At 37.4% G+C, this 16,686-nt stretch overlaps 1 protein-coding gene across 5 annotated transcripts in view; it reads left to right on the top strand.

Annotated features, from left to right (window-relative positions):
• limd1a (LIM domains containing 1a) overlaps nucleotides 1-16,486 on the top strand; it is a 41,400-nt gene extending 24,914 nt beyond the window's left edge. For all 5 annotated transcript variants that reach the window (XM_052578407.1, XM_052578406.1, XM_052578404.1 and 2 more), the window contains 6 exons: nucleotides 5,557-5,624; nucleotides 6,102-6,164; nucleotides 9,834-9,964; nucleotides 11,564-11,615; nucleotides 14,566-14,634; nucleotides 14,790-16,486. In XM_052578407.1, coding sequence (XP_052434367.1) covers nucleotides 5,557-5,624; nucleotides 6,102-6,164; nucleotides 9,834-9,964; nucleotides 11,564-11,615; nucleotides 14,566-14,634; nucleotides 14,790-14,933 — 527 coding nt within the window. In that variant the 3' untranslated portion in view covers nucleotides 14,934-16,486. The remainder of the gene's footprint in view (nucleotides 1-5,556; nucleotides 5,625-6,101; nucleotides 6,165-9,833; nucleotides 9,965-11,563; nucleotides 11,616-14,565; nucleotides 14,635-14,789) is intronic.
• Nucleotides 16,487-16,686: the final 200 nt, after the last annotated feature.

The following is a 16,686-nucleotide window of genomic DNA, read 5'->3' as shown; positions in this document are numbered from 1 at the left end:
GAAAGCATTTGAATTATTGGTTGGGCACTTAAATAAATAGTGTTCTATAAGAAATACCCCCTTGGTCTTCTCTTTTCTGTCTATTTGCTGCCACTTTTTAGTATAAATGAAATGCCAGTTTGTGAATTTGTTAAAATACAGATATTTTTAATAAAGTTAATGATTGGCAAAATTGCCAGTTCTACGGTTTAGAAAAAAAAAAAAAAAACCTAGAATACAGTAATGATCCTCAAAAATTACGGTACACTGCTGGAAACCCTGCTGCCAGTATATTACTGTTAATTTACAAAAAAGCTGTAATTCAGAAAACTGTAAAATAACGGTACACAGCTGGAAACCCTGCTGCCAGTATATTACCGTTAATTTACAGAAAAGCTGTAATTCTGGAAACTGTAAAATAACGGTACACAGCTGGAAACCCTGCTGCCAGTATATTACCGTTAATTTACAGAAAAGCTGTAATTCTGGAAACTGTAAAATAACGGTACACAGCTGGAAACCCTGCTGCCAGTATATTACCGTTAATTTACAAAATAGCCGTAATTCAGAAAACGGTAATAAAACTGTAAAATTACGGTACACTGCTGGAAACCCTGCTGCCAGTATACTACCGTTAATTTACAGGACAATTTTTTACAGTGTGGGAGGGCTTTTATTTTCTTTCTGAGGGGACTTTGGATTAAGAATGGATCATTTCTTAGAAATCCTGTTTTTGTCTCTGCAGAATAAAGCTGAAGTTAAACTGGAGAATAAAGTTTACAGCAGTTTCTCTGTACAGTCATAAATCTGTCATCACATTCCTCTCAATTCCCAAAAGCACTTATTCATTAGCTGCCATCGTTTAAAAATCTAGTTCAGTGAATCTGTAAGTATATCATAGTTTAAACACATTAACTACCATGTAAACTACTTTTTAAAGACATCAGATTTATTAGATGTTTTTAATTAGTGCTGTCAAACAAATAATTGCATCAAAAATAAAAGTTTTTATTTACATTATATATCTGTGTACGGTGTACATTTATTATTTATATAAAAATACACACACATACAGTATATATTTTGAAAATATTTGCATTTATTTACAGGTGTGTGTATGTATGTATGTATGTGTATATATATATATATATATATATATATATATATATATATATATATATATATATATATATATATATATATATATATATATATATATATATATTATACACCTGTAAATAAATGCTAATATTTTTTGCATTTATATGCAAACATATATATATGTTTGCATATAAATGCAAAAAATATTAGCATTTATTTACAGGTGTATAATATATATATATATATATATATATATATATATATATATATATATAAATAAAATTAGGATATCATCTAAAAGTTGATTTATTTCACTAATTCCATTCAAAAAGTGAAACTTGTATATTATGTTCCTTCATTACATACAGAGCGATATATTTCAAATGTTTATTTCTGTTAATTTTGATGATTATAATTGACAACTAAGGAAAATCCCAAATTCTGTATCTCAGAAAATTAGAATATAAATTAAGACCAATGCAAAGAAAAGATTTTTAGAAATCTAAAAAAAAAAGTATGAGTATGTACATCACTCAATACTTAGTTGGGGCTCCTCTTGCCTGAATTACTGCAGCAATGCGGCGTGGCATGGAGTCGATCAGTCTGTGGCACTGCTCAGGTGTTATGAGAGCCCAGGTTGCTCTGATAGTGGCCTTCAGCTCTTCTGCATTGTTGAGTCTGGCATATCGCATCTTCCTCTTCACAATACCCAATAGATTTTCTATGGGGTTAAGGTCAGGCGAGTTTGCTGGCCAATTAAGAACAGGGATACCATGGTCCTTAAACCAGGGACTGGTAGCTTTGGCACTATGTGGAGGGGCCAAGTCCTGTTGGAAAATGAAATCTGCATCTCCATAAAGTTGGTCAGCAGCAGGAAGCATGAAGTGCTCTAAAACTTCCTGGTATACGGCTGTGTTGACCTTGGACCTCAGAAAACACAGTAGACCAAGACCAGCAGATGACATGGCACCGCAAACCATCATTGACTGTGGAAACTTTACACTGGACCTCAAGCAACGTGGACTGTGTGCCTTTCCTCTCTTCCTCTGGACTCTGGGACCCTGATTTCCAAAGGAAATGAAAAATTTACTTTCATCAGAGAACATAACTGTGGACCACTCAGCAGCAGTCCAGTCCTTTTTGAAGCGAGACGCTTCTGACGCTGTCTGTTGTTCAAGAGTGGCTTGACACAAGGAATGCGAAGCTGAAACCCATGTCTTTCATACGTCTGTGTGTAGCGGTTCTTGAAGCACTGACTCCAGCTGCAGTCCACTCTTTGTGAATCTCCCCCACATTTTTGAATGGGTTTTGTTTCACAATCCTCTCAAGGGTGCGGTTATCCCTATTGTTTGTACACTTTCTACCACATCTTTTCCTTCCCTTCGCCTCTCTAATAATGTGCTTGGACACAGAGCTCTGTGAACAGCCAGCCTCTTTTGCAATGACCTTTTGTTTCTTGCCCTCCTTGTGCAAGGTGTCAATGATTGTCTTTTGGACAACTGTCAAGTCAGCAGTCTTCCCCATGATTGTGTAGCCTACAGAACTAGACTGAGAGACTATTTGAAAGCCTTTGCACGTGTTTTAAGTTAATTAACTGATTAGAGTGTGGCACCAGGTGTCTTCAATATTGAACCTTTTCACAATATTCTAATTTGAGTATTTGAGATTATCCTTAGTTGGCAGTTATAAACATCAAAATTAAAATAAATGTGCAATTAATCGCGATTAATCGTTTGACTGCACTAGTTTTTATTGTAGCTTTTTTTTGGGGGGGGGGGCGGTTGTTGTGTGCTTGCTGGTTTTTGACTCCTCCGTAAGCCTCAGACATCCTCTCATCTGTAGTGAGCGTGTGAAAAGTCTCTGTATTTACTCTCATCTCTCTGGAGAAAGATGAACTCAGTCCTTTGGTCCACATCTCTCAGCATTCCCTGGGACTAACATCTGTTTCCTGGCAACAGACTGATTTTTGTCTGTGAGCTTTTAACCCAGAAGAATGTCTTGTCATTTTCTCACATACTGCCGATTGTCTATTGCAGACTTCCACGCTGACCAGTCTTAATAATGTAATTGTTGGTGTTGGGTATCAGAAAAAATCCTAAAAACATAGTTTTCAACATTGCTAATAATCAGATATGTTTCTTGAGCATCAAATCAGCATATTAGGATGATTTCTGAAGCATCATGTGACATTGAAAGCTGGAGTAATGGCCTTCATATAAATACATTTGATTTTAAAGACATCTGTTTTAACATTTAAATGACACACATTATTCCCTATTATGCCTTTTTACAAGATTTAATATAAGCCTCAGGTGTCTCCAGGAGGTGTCTGTAAAGTCTCGGCTCAAAATACCGATCATTTATTGTATCATTTTGAAAATACCTATTTTGAGTAGAAGCAGAACCACTGATGTTTTCATGCATGTCTCTTTAAATGCATATGAGCTGCTGTTAAAAACACATGAGTTACAAAAACAGGCGGTTATGTCTGTGAACGTAAACAGCTGGGAAAGAAATTGCATGTTTAGATTAGATCTGTGTAGCAGCAATGTAATACACAGTAAATAAATCAATAAATCTACTGCTCTCTAGTCTCTGAGGCTGGGACTCTAAACAGTGTTCTGTGGTCGTCTGTGCAGCCAAAGACAGAACTGTTAGCATGCTTTGCCTCAACTTTTGTCTGAACTAGTGCACCGTTGTCGCTTGTGAAAACACAATATAAAAAGTCAGGTTTTCATGATATGTCACTTTTATTTTAAACGTTGTTTCTATCTCTGTCTCATAAAGATGAAATGAAAACACCATTTAAACTTTTCTAAAGACAATCAGATCACCTCAGAGATACATTTATATAAACTCCTACTGCAGTTGTATCGCAATTTGTTTGGAATCTCAGTTGGAATTGGATTTGAATCGTCAGATATTTGAATCGATTTTCAACCAGCTCGCCATTAATTGTTACATCCCTAGATGAATTAATCCTGTGTAGTGTTCACTACTTCAGTTAACTAGTGGTGTGAACGGATAGAGGCAGGGACAAATTGGCATATTAATTAATGGCGTATACTTAATGTGGTGAAGTTTGTAAAGTTACATTCAAGCCATTTGAGGACCTAAAGAAATAATTTCCATTTCCAAAAATGTTTAAATATGTTATTTTGATGATGAAGGATGAGTTTTAACGGATAAAATTAGTGACTTGTTTTCAAATAGAAAACAGATATTTTAAATTAATATGTCACAATACGACTGTGAATGATTATTTTTCATTATACAAATGCATCCTTGCTGAGCAGAAGAGACTTGTAACAGTTGTGCACTCGTGTGTCTCAGCACACAAACTGTTTCCACCAAGCATCATTTGACTAATCCAGCTGTGCAGTGATGGTTACAGCATTAAAGTAAACACTCCTGTTGCCAGCAGACTCACTGGCCCTGGGAAGTGTGTTTAGGTTGACTGTGCTCCACTGAGTCTGGACGACAACAGCATGAAGGCTTTCATTGAGCTTTGGCTTGTAAGGGTTAACTACATCGGCCTGAACCCCCCTCTGCAGAAAATGTGTGGAATGTTCCCCTTTCCTGTGGGACGGGGTCTGTCTGAATGGGGAGGGTTTGTCTGTCTGTCTGTCGAGGTAAAAAGCCAAAAACAGTCCGGATTGGGACAGGAAGTCCTCACCATGGGCTGGAAATTGTCTGAACTGCACATTTTGTAAAGTGCTGACACGTTCTTAATGTGTTTACTGTGTGTTCATTGGATTAAATAAACCTTTCCCTCATGTGCTTTGAGTTTAGTCTCTGATTTATTTTCAAACTTTTAAACATGTATAAGATTACATTTTATCATTAGGTATTTCTTGGAGGAAGGTGGAAGGTCATGGGATAGCCTCGTGTCCTTTTATTGGAAAAAGGTACTAAAAGATTAAAGAAAATCTCACTACCCAGGAATATAGGAGTTAACTAAAATTTGTTCACTTTAAACCATAAAATTAACATTAACTAAAATAAAATAAATCAAAAGTATATATTTTTTTGAATGTGGTTTAACTTGATATACTAAAATAAAGAAACTAAAATAAAAGTATAAAATGTATTGATTTTACTTTCAAAAAGTATAAATCTGTTATTTTTTTTTTTTTACATTTTCAAAAAGCGTGTTTTTTTATTGTTTTAATATTATGTTATAATATAAACATTATAGTATGTTTTTATTGTTTTATTGATGCTAGTTAGCTGTATTTTTACCTAATCAAAATAACCCAACTGCTGTTTAATTGAGATTACTGTGATTTTTGAAAATTTATTTTGGAGTTATCCGTTTTTGCAAATGAACTCTCCATATAGACAAAACAATTAAATTAAACAATACAATTACTGAAACGAACTAAAAAAAACAACAACGTTTTGCTTTTTTAATTATCAATGTCCCATAATGTTGCTGAATTGATGGTAAGTGTCTTTGTTGTGTGTTTTGTGCAGGTCGAAAGCTGAGAGGGAAAGCCTTTTACTACGTCTGTGGGAAAGTCTTTTGTGAAGAGGACTTCCTGGTACGCTGACTTCCCCTCTTCTTTGATCTGGTTTTCATGTCTCAACATGTCTTACAGTCATAGCTCAGAGTTATGTCAGAAAAATGTGTCATCTTATCTAAAGCATGTCTTTAAAGACTTCATGAAGTTTCAGGTTTCAAAACATGAACCTGGTTATGAGTTCACTTTGAGCTCACCTTAGCTCAACTTGGCTTAATTGTTTAAAAGAATACCTGTGGGGTCCAGATGTTTTTATTTTGGCTTCTCTTTTCATTTTTATGCAAAAGGAAATTGATAATTACCATAGTGATTTGAGTAAAACTTACTTGACTCATGAGCTTCAGTGGAAGCAAGAAAATCTGAGTTTCTACATAATGTCATGGATTTGCTTAGTTAATTTGTTTATTAATCTGCAAATGGAGCCGTAGTGTACTGTAAGTTCTTCCTCTTCAATAAATGTTGAAGAGCTCACCTCTTCTTCACTCTTGTCTTTAATAGTACTCTGGGTTCCAGCAGTCTGCCGATAAATGCAATGTATGTGGACATTTAATCATGGACATGGTGAGTCTGATGGACCTCCACACCCTGCATTAGTCACAATATCACATGACTGAGAATATCACACCACAGAGCTTGAAGCAACTTGTTGGGTTTCATTTACAAATATACAGTGATCTTAACATAGATTTGGCAAAATGTGGTAGACTAACTATGTTTTAGGTGATTTAAAGTTTGTGTAAAAAAAGTAGTTGTAAGGTACAATGTACTTACTGTGTTTATGCTGTATTGCAAAACACATTTACTGCTATGGAGGTTAAGATTAGGGACTGATTTTGTGGTATGGTAAGTTTTAAGATGTAATTGCATGCAGGTATTTTTTTAAACACATAAAATTTAAAACATGTTTACATGCAACAGGTTTATTTTCGTTAACTGAAACTAAAACCATAAAAAAGGCTTAAAATCAATTTTAAATTAAATATTTAAAAAACAGTGTATTTCAGCTTGAACTTAAAGTTGTTGAAGTAAAAATAACTAAAACTTAAATTTAAATAAAATTAATAAAAACTGTATAGGCATATTTTCAATCGATCAATCAATATGTATTTAATTTCAGCTAGTGGCCAGGGCAACACTTATAATTTTTGTTTAGGAGTACTAAAATAACTAAAACTAATAAATACATACAAATACACTTATATATATATAAAAAAAACACAACAATACTAAAACTTCAACTAAAATTAAAGTGAAAATATATTTAAAAAAAATCTAGTTTCCTAAGTAGGGAACAAGACACTGCGTCCTCTAGGGGTCGCTATGGGGAACACCTCGTCGTGACCAGTGTCTGAAGCATACATTGAAAAAACACCAACTTGTTGGCCGGCTACAGCCTCTGATGTCACTACCGGCGTGACTATAAACAGGCACCGGGAGAACACGTCATTCACTTCTTCGTCTGAAGCTTGCGTCCGAAGCATGGCAGGGAGCTAGAGGACGCAGTGTCTCGTTGGTAACCATGGTTACATTTGTAACCCGAGACGTTCCCTTTCAAGGGAACTTCGAACTGCGTCCTCTAAGGGTCGCTATGGGGAACAGTATACCGACGCCGCCATGCTGAGGAGATTGCAGGCCAGAATCACGGCGAGCACTAAATACCAACTCTACCATTTCTGTGGGAGTTGCCCCCGGGACTTTTAGACGGCTGTCTGTGACAGTACCCCTTACAGCCAAAGGCCTAAGCTACATACCCAACTTAATTGTTAGGGCCTTGGCCCAGGGTAGAGCTGAAGGCTTGGAATTAGGAAACATTCCTTTAAAGGGATGCGGCTAAGAATCTAGCATTTTCTTGCCTGTCACACAGGGGCTACCGCTAGCTTACGCATAAGCTTGCTGAAGGAGCTGTCTCAACAGTTCTCTAGTAGCACACCCTGTTTAGATGGATATCCGAGGATACATAGGTGGAGTGGCACTCAAGATGAACGGGGCTTTTACCAACTCAATAAAGGGCATGAACTTACCACTTACCATAGCATGGATTTTCAAATACTGTTCTGAGGGGCTCTTGGGGCACTCTGATAGAGCAGCCCATAGATGAAAAACAGTATGATTGACAATCATCAACTTGATCTATGGAAACAATACTGGATCACTCTTCTCTGGGAAAAACAGAGAACTCAGTTTCATATGAGAGGAGATCTCTGAGCTCAGAGTAGTATGCTCATAGGCGACCCTTAAAAAAAAAACTAAACTAAAACGAGAATCACCCATATAGCCCGTCATGTTGAGGGAAGCGATGCTTGAAGTGTATAAACACAAACACACTGGCTGAATTGAGCCCAAGGAACCAAGGTCTAATCATCTCAAGAACGGGACGAGGTGGAGTGGGGTAACCCTTACCGTACATGATTTCAGAAAGTGCACAGAGTCTTGCGTGCACCCTTACCACTTACGGGGATTTTAGAAAGTGCACAAAGTGTTCACGTGCCAGTGAACACCATGTGGTTTTGAGAAAGTACACAAAGGCTAGCGCATGTACCTAAAGGTTCCTAAGCATCGCAGAGGCACTGAATCGCATGGGAGAGGCAAGCTCAATTTTACAAACCTCAGGCGAGGGGAGCATCACCAGAGGCAGCATATACAGGAAGACTTCTGTAACTGTCACCTTCACTTCCCGCTAGATGCGACAGCAGCACTAAGCGGCCAGGAGACCCCTCAGGGTGATCTGGCTGGACATCCATGAAATTCCCTGCAGTGCTGTGCCAGGCCTGAAGATCAAGGAGGCTCTCGCAGAAACCTGTGATCTTAGCCGCCTAATACCAGAACATGAAGCCGGGATGGCTGGTGCTGGCGAGTGTTTAGTAAACACTGTAATTGAGCACTGGAAACTCACAGAGTTTATTAGTAGACACATAACCACCAGCAATTTAATACACAAGTATATACAGAGAGGGTTACATACTCACCCACCCTCCTGCGCTGGAGCCCCGCTCAAGGGGCGCCTCCTTTCAGTCCAGACCATCAGTCAGGTGGTTGCTATGAACATAAAACCAGCCAAAAACATTATAGGTCCTGGATAGGAGACTGTTATGCGAGAGGTTTCCACCTAACCTCGATCAGGTGGAGAGCTGGTGGATACAGGGAAATTTGGAAGGGAAGATTAAAACCAGAAGTAAAAAATTCCTTGGTGTCACTCTGATTTGGACAAGAACGCTGCCTTGTCTGGATCAAATCCCTTATGTTCTGCTTATTTCCTCATGACCCACGATTCCTCTTACCCCTGCCCGCAGGTGGGGGAGGAGTGCGAGTCGCGACATTTGCCTTCTGTGCCCGTCTTTGATCCTCAGATTGAGACGGGACAGGACCCCTATGTTGTTCGGGCTCAGACCTGGATCTTCGTGGAACGAAGGATCTGAAAGCAGCAGAGCACGCCTTCGTTTCCCTGAACTTCTCGACCACCGTCTCAACAGAAATACCAATAAGTTCAAAAGGCGAAACCTGAGTATCGAGAAGAAAGCCTTTTATTTTCTCCCGATGAAAGAGAGATGGAAGAGAGCCGATGGAAAAGAGACGAACGAGAGCAGAGCTTTTTTCCTTGAAAAAACGCTCACAATGCATGCAGATTGCCTCCTCACAGACATCGCGTGCATGCTCTTCACCCAAACAAATCACGTGTGTCATCAGGTGTCAAATAACACTGACACGGATGCACAAATTGTCTAAACGCTTGCTAGTAGTCGCCATGATATACAGAGAAAGATCGCTCTTACCAGTTCTTTCGGATGCGTGCTTCAAACAGAACAGTGAGTGAAGACGAAAAAGAGAATGACGTGTTCGCCCGGTGCCTGTTTGTTGTCGCGCCGGTAGTGACGTCAGAGGCTGTAGCCGGCCAACAAGTTGTTGTTTTTTCAATTTATTCGTCAGACACGGGTCACAACGAGGTCTTCCCCATAGCGACCCCTGGTACTGGATGCAGTTCGAAGTTCCCTTGAAAGGGAACTATATCAGTCATAATAAGATGGATAACACTGGTACACAGCAAGTGAATTGTACCAAATCATTAATTTACTGTAAATAAATATTACTTATAATAACGAAATAGAAGGATGTTTTCTCGCACATTGAAGCCCATCTCCTCTCATAGAGTCGTACTGTCAAGAGAGGAGGAACACACACACACAAATGTGTCGCTGTTGTTTGGCAGCATGTGAACATGGTGTTCATTCTCAGATCCTGCAGGCGCTGGGAAAGTCTTACCACCCAGGCTGTTTCCGCTGTGCCATCTGTAACGAGAGTCTGGATGGAGTGCCTTTCACTGTGGACACCGACAACAAGATCTACTGCGTGAAGGACTATCACAGGTGAGTTTGTGAGGAGCTGCAGGCCCACAGCCAATCACAGTTCTTCATTGGTGGTTTGTTAAGACTTCTTTTTGTGTCCAGAAGACTTAAGTACATAAAACTGCACTGGTTGTGCTGTGTGTTTGTTTTTATGTGCAGACCACAAGCATTGTTTTTTTTTGCAGTACATTGTCTCTTTGCAATCTCACATTGACATGCCGTATGGTTTATTTTGCAGTGTCACTTGAGATTTTCCAGTTGCCTTGTGTGTTTTCAAAAATCTAAATGGCATTAACTTAGCCTTCACTTTCAGATATCATATTTTTGTAATAACTTTTAAAGTGAACACCATAAACTACACAGGCAGGCAAGTGCCAGCTATGTACTCAAGGTGGAAAACATTTACTGAATGATTGAACTCTGCGCTGAGGACAAGAGCAAATAGTTCATATCTGTTGTTACTTTATATCAAGAAGCCAAGACTTTTAGATCTGTGTCTACTGAAGCTGTCTTTCCTGATAACTCTACCCTGGGAAATACTGATTTGAGTATAAAGTGTTGCAACTAGTCCAGGTACTCCCGTTTAGTAAAGTTTGTGTCATGATGGGATTTCCTTTTTTTACACTGCTTTTGAACTTTAAATTGATCAAAATTGTAAAAAGGATGACCATAGTCAGGTGTGATAAATACTGCATTCCATTTAAAAAAATGTCAATTTTTATTTTATGGTGAATTTTGGCTGGCAAAGCATACTCCAGATGCATAAAGTGAGCTATATATTTCCTTCAGTTGATGGTAGATCTGTGCTTTTTGATGTGCACTATTCTCCATAATTTCTTCCACAGGCGTTTTCCTAGCAGTAGCTTGATGTAATGACATTTTATTGTGAGTTTTATTGGTCTTGAGGGTGAATGTGTGTGTGCTTTGCTGAACTGCACATTCTTCTCATGCATCCTTTGCCGTGAGCAGTGAACTGAGAGATGATTGCTGTTGTTCCAAAACCTCAGACATTCAGTCAGGTGGTGACCATATGGAGATGAAATCAAACGGTGCTTTTCCACTCAGTCCTTCTGGGATGGAGCTGTTCACGGTCTAATCGAAGAGCCAGCAGATCTGCAGTCTAGTCCAGTACCTCTATCTCACTCTTCTCAATCTGCCTTTCACCTCCAAGTCATGCAGTGGCCCAAAACCAAAAAAATATTTGGGCGTACTTATACATGTCTGATTGTCATAACAAAATATCAAATCAAATGGAAAAATAGCCCTTAAATAAGTTATGAAAAAAAGAAATTATTTATGAGAGAGTCATTGAATTATTCACTTAACCAACAACGTTATTGTATACTTGCAATGTCACACATGCAGTTGTGTTGCTGGTATGAAAATAAGTGTTGATTTTAAGAGCAGCAACATTAAGAGGATTCTCTGTTTTATGTAAAAACAAAAAATATAACTAAGTCACTTGTTGGTTAAAATTAATTGCAAAAATTGTTAGTTCTTAGAAAAGATCTAGCATCATTTGCCTGAAGACATTTTATTTGTATGCAACTATGTCACAGTCTTGTACTCTGGATAAAGAGTCATGCTGATATGATTTATTTCTTGTCTTCTCTTCTTCAGAGTTCTTGCTCCTAAATGTGCCGCATGTAATCAGGCGATCCTGCCGTCTGAGGTAAGATGCATATCAGGACCGATTCAGCCTGTAAACTCTCTTCACACACAAACAAATCTCATTTGACTGTTAAAGGTAACCAGTGAAACCCTGCCGCTGTATTCTCAGTCCGTCATAGAATCAGCTTCCTCTGTATTAGATCCACGTGTCAAAAATAGTCAAATCAAAATAGTTTCAAACTGTCCTCATCTCTGCCGCGCAGCGGTGCTGACACACACCTGACTGACACACACAGCTCAGATGAGCAGCGAGAGAGAGAGAGAGAGAAATGATGGAGATGTGTGAAGTGAAAGTGAGAAAAAGCAGCAGTTATTTTGTGCACAGTTTGAACAAACTACATATTAATTATTATAAATGAGACTTGTTAACAATATTGCCGATATCCACACAGCTGACAGCTTTACCTGTGATAAGAATATTGTATGCTTGTAAAGCTTGTTCAGTGTTTCAAATGGCAGAAAACGTGTAAAGATTGTAAACATTTTAACGTAATATAGGCTTACATTTACCTCAGAATAACCATTCGGTGTCCATCAGTCAGATAGAATAATAACTATAAAGAGGAGCGTTTTGCTATATTTATGCGCTATTGCATTTTAATCTCTTTACTTAACCTGTTGTCTACATGATTCAACTTCTCCTATAAAACTGCATTCTACTAATTATGAAAAACAGGCTGAAAGTGTGAAACAAATAGACCCTTAAAAATAAAGGTTCTTCACGGAACCATTTTAGGATCCACCAAGAACCATTCAGTCAAAGGCTCTTTAAAGAACCTTCTTTCACCACAAAGAACCTTTTGTGAAACGTAAAGGTTCTTTATGAAACCATTTAGACTAAAAAAAAAAGCTTCTTCTATGGCATTGTGAAGTACCTTTATTTTTATGAGAGTATGACATCATTTCCAGGATGCATTGAGGAGGAGCCCAAACAAACTACACTCAGTGACCAAATGATGCTTATGGTCCATGATATTGGTACAAATTCTGTGTAATAGACGGATTAATGCTGATAAAGTCAAGAAAAGATGAGATGACACATGACAGTATGATTGAAATGTTAAAATGTAAAATTAATAATAAAATAAAACACATTTATTTGGTGGCACGTAAAAAAATGAAGACGATTTTTTCTAATAGGAGCCAATGGCTCCTTAGATTGTTTTGTTTGGAGCCCTCCATACTTAAACTATGCAGAACATCTACGTCATTCCAGAACATTTAAACCTTCTTTAGGCCCGATACTGTGAGTAATTCAGTTAGCACTGATTACTGCTAAATTTGGGCATGTGTCATTTGTTAAAGCACACCCCCCCCATCTATAATTAGAGATGACCCGCGAGGCATGCGTCTCTCCAACACCAGCAACAGTGAGAGCTCAGTTATCATGCACCTGCACAGAGCCTCTTATGAGAAACTCTACAGGGCCGAGTGAGACATTAACGTTCACAGCCGAAACATCGCGATTCCCAGAAAAGAAAAAAAACATAGTTCATAGTTCAAATGACATGACTTTCCAATGCTAAAACAACAGTTAATAGTAATACAACAGTTCATAAAATCACAGTTTACAGTGACAAAGATTTCTGGTTCAGCTATTCCTTTAAAAGCATTAATAAAATAAAATGTACATACAGATTAAAATCATTGCAGATTCCAGCTTAAATGAGCACTAGAGGCAGTAAAACACCAACAGCCTTTTTTCTGTTCACACAAATGATGATTACAGGAGCAGGTTACTGATTGAGGAAGACTTCCCTTTGCATGGTTCACAATACTGTACGGTACTATATGATGATCTCAGAACACTTTTACCACAGCGCATGATATATCAAAATATGTACTCACCTTTGTAATAATACATTGCCATGGTGACATTTAACACATTTACCTGTTTTGGAGAAACTGAACACGGTATTCAGTACCAGTCGCTGGATACTTTTAGTTTGAGCGTGAATTAGGTTCTTCATCTGAACGGATTTAGGGACATTTAGCATGTGTATTTATATTAGTGCTATCAAACTTTTAATCACGATCAATCAAATCCAAAATTAAAGGTTTTCTTTAAATATATATGTGTATACTGTGTATATTTATTTTCAGGGTTGCAAGTGGTCCGCAGGTCCGCAAGCACGAACAAAATAAAAAAATGCACTGTGTAAATAAGTTCTGACAGTGCATTTGCGTACCGACATGGTTGACAGCTGTTAATGCACAATTAACATTTTAGATCATAAACTGTAATACTGTAAGATTTTCTATTAAAACTGAATTCATAAATAAAGGCTACTCGCTGCCGTTTTTAAAGAACAATGCAAAACTGTGACATTTCAATCACTGGATGCGCTTCCGTCGGTAGCCCTAAACCCAGAAGAGCATATGCTTACTTGCCAAGAACCCGCCAAAATAACAGCCAGCTGATTTTGAATTTGAAAATGATGAAAATTCATCTAAAAACAACAAAAAAGTAAATATTAGCATTTTATTTTTAAGTTTATTCTAAAATAGTTGTATTTGCATTTAATACTCCCATTTTATTTTAAAATATAATAGTATCACAGTTTATTTCGTTTATTATTTTATTTAAAAAGTGCAACAATATTATTACAATATTATATTATATATTTTATAGTTGTATTTAATGGGTTTGTATGTGATTAATCATGATTAATCTTTGACAGCACTACTATTTAGTGCCACTCACCAGAACTGCCTTGATGCATAAAACCAATTTAATGATATATTGCCCCTAGTCACGTTTAACTTCTTAACTCCAGGCTGACATTAACACAATTGAGAACATTTTTATTAGATGTTAATGAATTAGTTAATAATAGTCATGTTTCTGTTTCGTTATTGGAGTAGAGGCAGCTTTCGAAGCACTCATGCTGCATCATTGAGTGTGTTGTGATGAGATGTGTCGTCATCTCTCTGGTTGTTTACTCTCTTAGGGGTCAGATGAAACCATTCGAGTGGTTTCCATGGACAAGGACTACCACGTGCAGTGTTATCACTGTGAGGTGAGTTCAGCTGTGCCAGTTTAATGTCATTCTCAATGGTTAGTGCAAGTAAAGAAACCCTGCATTCCTCAACATGTGTTATTAACAAAGATCTGCACACATCTAACAGTGGAGAATGAATTGAGTGTGATGTGAGTGTGAATCTCTTCCCGCAGGACTGTCATATGGAGCTGAATGACGAGGAGGGTCACCGCTGCTATCCTCTGGACGGACACCTGCTGTGTCACGGGTGTCACCTCAAACACATGGACCCTGCCGCCCCGCTGTCTACAGCTAACAGCTACCACAGTCAGTTTTAAACATCTGCCTCCCCCTAGTGGGTGTTCAGAGACATCAACGTTTGCCAAAGATGCTCAGATATCCCCTCACCAAAAGTCACAGCTGAGCTTGAGATCACAAACTGTGTGAGACACATTATTAAATATGTATTATGTCTGAATTATTTACCATACTGTTTTCTTTTCTTTGCATTTATTAATATGTTATTAGATTGGATTTAAACAGAACATAGTTTAACATTTCTTGTATAATATAAATGCTGTAAACAATAAACCATTGGCGTAAGCAAAATGTTGCTACAGATAAGGCAACCATTAAGAATATTATTACAAAACTTCATCTGAATTTCTCGAATGGCACCTACACCTTTCTTTAATTGAAAGTGTGCTCAGTAACTGTTTTGATTCTGTTGTGCTGGTCAGTAGACTTACAATGACACCAAGCAGTGGAGATCATCAAAAAGCTTTGGTTACTGATGCCATTGCCTAAATACACAATCATCCACGATTTATTACACGAGAGAGAGTGTTAAATAAGAAGGAATGAGGAAAAAATGACTAAGTGCACCTTTTAATAGACCAATGAAATAGACATGCCTATTTATGGATGTATATTTATTATAATAAGCCCCCAGTTGCATGAACATTAGGTAGTAAGCTTTTAATTTTGTGTCCAAAATTTTGTGATTCCATTTCAATTTAATGGACAAACATGAACATCAACTGTTTATTCCTAAAGCTAATGCGGATACTTGTGAATGTGTACGAACACATATTTTCTGAGTGATCACATCAGTTGAATTGACTTAACAACAGTGACAGTCTGTCATTTGAAATCAAACTCACCTTATTATAGCTGAAGCTTATTCAATTTATAAATGTGTGAGTTTTATTATTCAGCCATTCAATCAGGTGCATTGAAACAATGGAATATTGTTTATATATAATATAATTTGGTGCTTGGTGTTAATTGTGGGCCCAGCTTAGAAGTCATAGAAGAGGTTGATGAACTGTTATTCTGTATATCTTTGAAATGCTTTAATAACACTATTGCACTTGGACAGAATTCAGCAGTTCACTACAGCTGTGTTACAGATGGTAGGTCAAACCCACGTCTTCACTGATTGGAAGATTTGACACCAATTACTCTCAATTTAAGGCTGTTATTTCAGACTTCGAGACCTCTGTTAATGACCTTCATTGTTTGTACATTTTGTTCAGTTAAGATTTGTTATACAATGTTGAGTTGTTTGCCATGTTTGGTGTATCTGGTCATTAAAGCTATTGTTGAGAAATTCAGGTAAATTAAATATGTTCCCAATTTAGTTTCAAAGAACACCAGATTGCAATTTGACCAGACAAATGTAACTCCAGTTTAGCTCACCTATATATTGTTTAAAAGTCACCACTGGAATGGAAAGCCTTTAATTAGAAACTCATTTATATGCCTGTTGTTTCTTTGGTTTTCACGATTAAGCTGTTGATTGTGTACAGTGCCTTAAGTTCTCAGATCTCCCTCAGTGTTACTTATTTATCCATCTACTCCTATTAAAAAGTATGATGTGATGCACTTATTTGATGTTGTGTTATGCTGATTATTTAAAAAATACAACTTTTTTTTCTTCATTTACACTGAACAAAATTATAAATGCCAGGAACTGAACTCAAAAGGTCTGTCACACTTTATTTTAGGGTCCAATTCTCACTATTAACTAACCATTAACTATGACTTTTGCCTCAATTAACTCCTTATTTGCTGCTAATTAATAGTTTA

This window comes from Carassius gibelio, chromosome B16 (assembly GCF_023724105.1).
Source record: "Carassius gibelio isolate Cgi1373 ecotype wild population from Czech Republic chromosome B16, carGib1.2-hapl.c, whole genome shotgun sequence".
Lineage (NCBI taxonomy): Eukaryota > Metazoa > Chordata > Actinopteri > Cypriniformes > Cyprinidae > Carassius > Carassius gibelio.
This window is presented reverse-complemented; position numbering and strand designations above follow the sequence as displayed.